Consider the following 8,630-nt stretch of genomic DNA (forward strand, 5'->3'; position numbering starts at 1 on the left):
TATATAGAATGTGGGGAACAGTCCATCGCTAGATCGTGGGTCGGGGTGCGTTGTTTGCCACTGTCTTTCTGCACAGGACATTTTTTTTTTTTGCATGGAGCTGTGTTTAATTTATTAAAGATGCAAGCTTTCAGGATAGCCAAGATCCTTTTTTCAGTATTTATACATTAAAGGTATAAAGCCAGAAGAAGGGATCTAAGTTATCCTTAAAGCTTGCATCTTTAATAGATTCTGGCCAAAATGAGAATCACTATATTTTTGCTTACAATAAAAAGATTACGATTCTCCCATGAATTGTGACGTAAAATCTTTCACATTATACCAAAAAAATGGGCTAACTTTACTGGTTAACTTTTTTTTAATTATTTATTCATTAAAGTAATTTTTTTTTTTTAAATTGCATTTGAAAGACCACTGCGCAAATACAGTGTGATATAAAATATTGCAACAACCACCATTTTATTCTCTAGGGTGTCTACTAAAATTTATATATATATATATATATATATATATATATATATATATATATATTTGGGGGTTCTAAGTAATTTTCTAGCAAAATAAAAGGTTTTTAACTTGAAACCAACAAATGTCAGAAAAAGGTTTAGTGTTTAAGTGGTTAAACGTTTTTCACTTACACTTACACACAAAGTCTGTTCCATTGACAAATTGTTACAATGTTTATACTTAAGTTCAACTGATAAAGAATGTTTTGATTCTTGGCAGACTGCCCAGTTTTTCTCTTCCTTTAGGCTGGGTTCACACTGCAGCGATCTGGGAACGCTGAAAATCCGCTGCGGGTTCCCGCATCGCATGCCTCCTGGCGGCAGTTCACACTGCCCTATGCGAACTGCTGGGAGTGTCAGTGAAACGTTAATGACACCCCCAGATCAGTTCGCATATCGCAGTGCGATCTGCAAACTCGGACAGGAATCGGATCGCATGGTGTGAACACCCATGCGATCCGATTCTGCTGCGGACCAAAAAAAGGTTCCTGTGCGAGTTTGGGCTGGATGCGATGCGAATTCAGCCATACTATCTGTATGGCTGAACTCGCATCGCACAGAAATCGGATGTGATTTGCACTGCAGTGTGGTGCGAATCACATCCGATCTCATCACCGAACTGTGTATGGTTGGTCTTACATCTGTAGAAGGACTTTGTAAAGAGTCACCACTCCCTTTGTGTAAAAGGTAACACTCTGTTAACCCTGGTGGAAAACCCCTGGGCGAGGCACCGGAGACATTTAAAGTCTTTAGTTTCAGTAATTCACCACAAGCAGGTTATGTAAGATCTTCATTAACGAAAGAGGATAAGATCAACAACAGAGAACATCAGACTTACCAGAACTAGTTCATCTCTGATCTGATTAACCTTCTACTGAACTGATTTGGATTCTAGAGCCACTAAATGGGGACTCAAATGAATGAAAACCATACTTCCTACATTTGCTACATCTGTTTATTTGATTTACACATACATACTATAGGTATTAAAGTGCATGTAAACCTAAAATCTATATTTTAAGAGAATACTAAGCCATTGCCTAGCATTCAATGTTGTGAGCCCATAAGTTACTCCTCCCCTTCAGTTAGCCACTGTGCTGCCCATAAGGCCATATGTGTGTATGATATATATATATATATATATATATATATATATATATATATATATATATATATATATATATACACACACACACGCACATACATACATACATACATACATATATATATATATATATATATATATACACACATACACACCATACCTGGCTGACGCCCCTGGAAGCTGCATTTGCATTTGCATTTCATGAATGGAAAGTGTTCTGTGATTGGATGAGGTGGGGATGTCACACTACACCATGTGCAATCAGAGAACACTGCATTCCGAAAAGGCAACACACTCTCTTAAATGGTGCTTGTGCTGAGAGGCCGACCACTTGTGTTCAGAATGGGACCTGGAAGCAAGCGGAGATCACTGGAGTAGTGGTGTCTGCTTCACTCATTTCCAGCTTCCAGGGGAATCGGCCAGGCATCGTTACATTGCTCCAAGCTGAACCACAATCATTATGTAGAATCCAGCCTTACCTTGAATTCATTGCTACTAGTGTTGCACCAATACTGTTATTGTTGCAGATACTAAACCTTTGTACGTGTGCATGTGCAAATGCTGCGATACCTGAAACCGATACATTTGTGGTGTGATTTGAGCCCATGCAGAATGGATGGGCTCAAATTGCACTGTAAAGCATCACATGCAATTTAAACAGAAATGCTGTGTGATTCCTGTCCAGAAGAGCTGCAGGATTAATCGCTAAAAAAAAAAATCACGATTTAATCCCCCCTCGCGATCTTAATCTGACATTTCCACAATTCATGTAACAAGTGCAGAGCCGTTCTCCGCTGAGAGCTGTCAAAAAAACAAACAAAAAGAAACAACCAGCAAGCAAATGTTTATCAATATTGCTCAGCACTAAAGATAAAAGAAAACATTGTAACATTTAGTAATATGTAAATGAACTCAGTTTAACCACTTAAAGACTTAAGCCCCATACACACTATCTGTTTTTCTGCTGAGTTTTTCCTTCAGATTTACCAAAACCATATAATATGAGGTCAAACCTTAGGAGTTCCAATTTGTATGCAATCAGGCAGGCCCTTCCACTACATGGTTTTGGTAAATCTGAAGACAAAAATCAGCAGAAAATCTGATAGTGTGTATGGGGCATAAAACTTTTTCTGACATTTGCTGCTTACAAGTTTAAAATTGTTTGTTAGAAAATAACTTAGGACCCTCAAACATTATAAATATTTTCTTAACAGAGACCCTAGAGAATAAAATGGCGGTTGTTGCAATTTTATGTCACAGTGTATTTTTGGGAAAAAATACACTTCAATAAATGAAAAAAAAGCTTAAACAGTGAAGTTAGCCCAATTTTTTGTATAATGTGAAAGATGATGTTGTGTCGAGAAAGGTGATCTTTATTCCAAGCAAAAAAAATTGTGATTCTTGTTTCTTCCAGATTTGTGCAGCTCTACTTTCCAGATCACATGCAATTTCCCCACCACTCCTGTGTGAACCCAGACTTGTCATAGTGACTACAGAAAAAAAAAGAAGCCCCCACCTTTTTTTTTCTTTATTGCGCACCATGTGATTTGATTGCTGTGAAAACGCACCTGGGTGCTGGTGCATGTGGGTGAAATTAAGGCTCAGTTCACAGCAGTGGCGGCCGGTGGCTTTTTTCTTGGGGGGGGGACAAACAATCCTACACCTCTGCCCCCCTAGCGGCAGAGTCACGGAGGTCACGGGTGGCACCCCCCGTCCGGGCCCCGCACTTACCCCATCTCGCGGGCAGTGCAGCGGGCTTCCCTGCATGTAGATCAGGGGGCCGGACGCATGGATAGGGGGCCCCTAGTGGACGAGCCGCCACTGGTTCACACTATGAAACACATATGATTCGCACAGGAACAACACTGCAATCCAGTACAATTCACATGCAATTTAGTGCGATTTGATCCTGTTCATTTGGAATGGACTCAAATCACACCACATTCACACCAAAGTTGTGCATTCAGCAATTCTGGGAATGCACCGCAAACGGATTGTGTGGTTGTTTGCGTTTGCAACTTGTGTTTGGGGTGTTAAGAATACACTGACGCCCACTCTGCAGATGGCAAGGGAAGCCTGATTTGAATGCTTTGCGGGAAACATGCATGGCTCACAGGTTTCCCGCACCGCATTCCAATGTGAACCTGGGCTACGTAGTTTGAATTAGTCCCCAGTAACGCTTGGCAATTTGGAATTGCGGTTGAAATTGCCACAATTCCAACTTCTTTGGCAATTGTGGAAAAACATGCAACATGCATTTGGGTGCCATTCATTCTTAATAGTAACCCCAACATGGCGTGATTTTGGTGCAACTGTTGCTAATCAGAATAATGCTGTGATAGCAACAAAACACACCTGTAGCCCCAGTTCACATTGTGGGCAATTTCACATGTCAAATTTGAGCCTATTGATGGTTGTCCATCCGACTTTGTGGCGCAGCACTGATTCCCACAGGTAGTTCCTGCACTAATTTTGGCGACTTTGGGGGGGCGATTTCAATAGACATCTGTGCAAGAACCCACACAGACTTCTTTCAAATCGACCCCTCCACCCCCGAAGTCGCACTGAAATGCGGGTTTGAAATCGTGCAAGTTCTGCTGAATGATTTCAAACCCGCCTACAATGTGAACATAAGGCTGGATTCACTCATGTGATGCGATTCTAGTAATAGCACTGAGTTTTGCAATCTGTTTCGGGGTGTTGTTAAAGCAGTGTTCCGCCCCAAAAAAATTAAAATTAAAAGCCAGCAGCTACACATACTGCAATGTCAGCACCGCATCTGATATTTCCATCATCTGTCGGGTGCTGCCGCCACCATTGAGCGGTGTAGCCTTACGGCTCCACGCCGGGAACCATACTGTGCATGCTCGAGGCTCTGCTCCTCTCTCCTACTGGCCTGGCAACAGGGAGAGGAGGAGGAGGGAGCCCCGCGGTGATGTCACGGGCCGCAGCCCGGACTCCCAGAAGTGGGAACAGGATACCTATCACAGACAGCTATCCTGTTCCTCCCCTCCCCCCCCCCCCCCGAAAGGTACCAATTGTGGCCCAGGAGGGGAAGAGGAGACATATGAGCGGAAGTTCTACTTTTGGGTGGAACTCCTCTTTAAGATAACACCCGCAGCAGATCGCATGGATGCCGTGTGATTGCTATGCAGTGTGGCAAACATACAGGATTTGCTGTGTTTCCTGCATCTTGCCTGCGGCTCGGGAACATGTGCGATTCTATGAGTGATCAGAAATATGTATATGGTGAGACATGAGAAAACCAGTGACATCGCTAGGTGGTGGCTTTTGGAGCTATAGCCCTGCATCTGGGACCCATAGCCCTGAGTCTCTGCAGGCATCCTCAAGGGGAGGGGAGGCTCTCTGGGGACCCTGATGTAAGTAGGGGGCTTCCTGGGGACCCTGATGCAAGAGGGAGGCTCTCTGGGGACCCTGATTTTAAGGGGAAGGCTCTCTGGGGATCCTGATTTTAAGGGGAAGGCTCTCTGGGGACCCTGATTTTAAGGGGAAGGCTCTCTGGGGACCCTGATTTTAAGTGGGGGAGCTCTCTGGGGACCCTAATGTAAGGGAGAGGCTCTCTGGGGACCCTAATGTAAGGGATCTCTCTGGAAACCCTGATGCAAGGGGGAGGCTCTCTGATGTAAGGGGGCTCTCTGTGGGCCTTGATGTAAGGGGGGGCTCTATGTGGTCCCTCATGTATGGGGGGGACTCTCTGGGGACCCTGATGTATGGGGGGGGCTCTCTGGGACCCTGATTTTAAGAGGGAGGCTCTCTGGGGACCCTGACTTTAAGAGGGAGGCTCTCTGGGGACCATGATGTAAGGAGGATGCTCTCTGTGGACCCTAATGTAAGGAGGATGCTCTCTGTGGACCATGATGTAAGGAGGATGCTCTCTGTGGACCATGATGTAAGGAGGATGCTCTCTGTGGACCATGATGTAAGGAGGATGCTCTCTGTGGACCATGATGTAAGGAGGATGCTCTCTGTGGACCCTAATGTAAGGAGGATGCTCTCTGTGGACCATGATGTAAGGGAGGGGCTTTCTGTGGACCATGATGTAAGGGAGGGGCTCTCTGTGGACCCTGATGTAAGGGAGGGGCTCTCTGTGGACCCTGATGTAAGGGAGGTGCTCTCTGTGGACCCTGATGCAAGGAGGATGCTCTCTGTGGACCCTGATGTAAAGAGGATGCTCTCTGTGGACCCTGATGTAAGGAGGATGCTCTCTGTGGACCCTGATGTAAGGAGGATCCTCTCTGTGGACCCTGATGTAAGGAGGATCCTCTCGTGGACCCTGATGTAAGGAGGATCCTCTCGTGGACCCTGATGTAAGGAGGATCCTCTCTGTGGACCCTGATGTAAGGAGGATCCTCTCGTGGACCCTGATGTAAGGAGGATCCTCTCGTGGACCCTGATGTAAGGAGGATGCTCTCTGTGGACCCAGATGTAAGGAGGATGCTCTCTGTGGACCCTGATGTAAGGAGGATGCTCTCTGGGGACCCTGATGTAAGGAGGGGCTCTCTGGGGACCCTGATGTAAGGAGGGGCTCTCTGGGGACCCTAATGTAAGGGGGGCTCTCTGGGGACCCTGATGTAAGGGGGGGCTCTCTGGGGACCCTGATGTAAGAGGGGCTCTATGGGGATCCTGATGTAAGGGGGGGCTCTCTGGGGACCCTAATGTAAGGAGGGGCTCTCTGGGGACCCTGATGTAAGGAGGGGCTCTCTGGGGACCCTGATGTAAGGGGGTCCTCTCTGGGGATCCTGATGTAAGGGGGGGCTCTCTGGGGACCCTGATGTAAGGAGGGCCTCTGGGGATACACACGTATATCACTGTATATACATGTGTATGCCCACCCAAGTGTATGATTTTCTTTACTAGGCTGCTATAGGTTCTAGCCCCAGATCTTTTGTAGACCTGGAGAGAGCACAGGGAAGCCTGATGGGCCATTCAGCGGGTGAGCAGGAACCTACTGAGGGGTGCGCAGGGTGTGCCTGGGCACCCCTTTAGGCACAGATTCTCCTGCTGATGTTGCACCAATGCCCCCCCCCCCAAAAAAAAAAAAAGTGTACAAAATAAATACAATAATAAAAATTAAAAAAGCTGCTGACAGGTCCATGTTTTAATAGATGTGAGGACCTACCTTGAGATAGTCGTTCTCCGATCGCAGCTCGTCCAGCTCCCTGAGCACCTCCTCCTCCTCCTGTGCCGGCCCCTGCGGTGCAGATCTCTTCCCGCGGCCGTCATCTTTCCCCGCCCCCACCGGGCGTACGATGTCCGGCGGGACAGACAGCGCGGTGCTGGAGGCCGAGTCATTGTCGCTGCTGTGTGCGGGCTGTGCGGGCGGAAGAGGTCGGTGCTCGTCGGATAAAGGCTCGGAGGGGCAGTCGGAGAGGTCGGAGCTGCTGTCGGTGTTGGTGACCCGTAATGTTGCCCCCGGGGGGGCCGCTCTCTCCACTCTCCGTCCTGCGGTAGTGATCGGAGAGGAGGGGGGATCTCTGCGGCCGCTGCTCGGAGCTCCTCTCTTCCCCGGGGGGGCCGGCTTCCCTCTGGCCGGGAGAGGCTTGTCCTTGGCGGGGGTGCCGCGCCGGGAGAGGCGGCCGGGGGTCGGCACCGGGGATTTGGGGGGGAGGAGGGCGCTCCGGTCTCTAAGGAAAGGTCTGGCCGGGGACGGCGCTCGGTTCAGCCTCTTCTTATCGGCACGGCTCGGCGGCCGGGACTCCGTGCTTCCACTCTCCATGGGACCCCACCGAGCGGGCGCTACCCGGGCTGCGCCACCACCACAGCAGCGCTACACCATCCCAGCATCACTCCGGCCGCTCACTCACACCCATCACCATAGAGAAGAGCGGGATCAGTGTGTGCTCCTCATCACTACACACACCGGGTGCCCGTCTCCTGTCATCTCTTCTCCTCTCCTTTCCTCCTGCAAATCTGCAAGCGCTGCTGTCTGTCAACCAGCCTGACGTCCGCCGGCTCTCCGTCAGCGCATGCGCAGTGCCTGTGTAGCAGTGAGTACACCTCTGTGTGTGTGTATGGGGGAGCTGATCCCCGGGGCGGCCATCTGTACACACACCTGTCACCCGGGGGAGGAGCCTACATGGATGGGCTCCAATCATCACATAGATACAGCTATGGATTCCCATACGACCTCAGGGTCGCTGTCCAGTGCTGAACACAAATCAGGCCAGGGTCACTCTGGGTCATACGAGAGCCTCCTGATGTCCAACCATCATGTGTGGCCTCAGCAGGCCGTCAGGGGCCACAGGTGACAACCATGGCAGGAGCCTGTCCATGTGAGTGGGATGAGATACTTCAGTACCATCACTCCCCATCTCCAGATCCAGATTTCAGCACTGACACTCTTTGAATGACAATTACTCAGTCATGCAACGCTTTAGCCAAATTACATTTTTATCTTTTCTTTTTTTTTTAATTTTCCACAATTTTTTTCTTTCTTTTGTTTTTTACTATTTATTTACACACTGTAACCAGAGCAGTACCATAGTGACCCTGTACTTTTCTGGGGAGGTGATTAGAATTTTTCTTTATACTATTATTACTTATTACATAAATTACATTTTTATAATTTTTTTTTTTTATATATATACAATATATTGTCTGTACTGCTCTGGGGGGGCGATCAGGATTTTTTTACACTATTATTACTTTTTACGTAAACGGCATTTTTATCATTCTTTTTAAAAAAAAAAATACTTTCTTTTTTACAATTTCTTTTCCTGGTGCATCATGGCAGCATACATATGGGGGCGGAGTCACAACCCATATGTATGCTGCCATGAAGATGCACCAGGAAAGGAAATATACGGAAAGGTAAGTATACAATTTTCCGTTTTCTTTTCTTTTGCTGCTGCTGTAGGGAGGTGATCAGATTTTTTTTATACTATTTTTGCTTATTACGTGTTACATGTTTTTTCCATTTTTTTTTTTTTTTTTTACAATTCTTTCCTTTTTTTTTTTTTTCATACTAACACCAGAGCAGTATAGTGTCTGTATTGCTC

At 47.1% G+C, this 8,630-nt stretch overlaps 1 protein-coding gene across 7 annotated transcripts in view; it reads right to left on the reverse strand.

Moving 5' to 3' along the window:
* MTCL1 (microtubule crosslinking factor 1) overlaps positions 1-7,641 on the reverse strand; it is a 222,075-nt gene extending 214,434 nt beyond the window's left edge. For 4 of the 7 annotated variants that reach the window (XM_077492468.1, XM_077492464.1, XM_077492466.1 and 1 more), the window contains exon 1: positions 6,752-7,641. In XM_077492468.1, coding sequence (XP_077348594.1) covers positions 6,752-7,348 — 597 coding nt within the window. In that variant the 5' untranslated portion in view covers positions 7,349-7,641. The remainder of the gene's footprint in view (positions 1-6,751) is intronic. The other 3 variants (XM_077492467.1, XM_077492463.1, XM_077492462.1) reach the window with 1 other exon arrangement.
* Positions 7,642-8,630: the final 989 nt, after the last annotated feature.

The sequence above is a fragment of the Lithobates pipiens genome, unplaced genomic scaffold, assembly GCF_037356315.1.
Source record: "Lithobates pipiens isolate NorthernLeopardFrog02 unplaced genomic scaffold, aLitPip1_a1.2 Scaffold_19, whole genome shotgun sequence".
In the NCBI taxonomy this organism is placed as follows: Eukaryota; Metazoa; Chordata; class Amphibia; order Anura; family Ranidae; genus Lithobates; species Lithobates pipiens.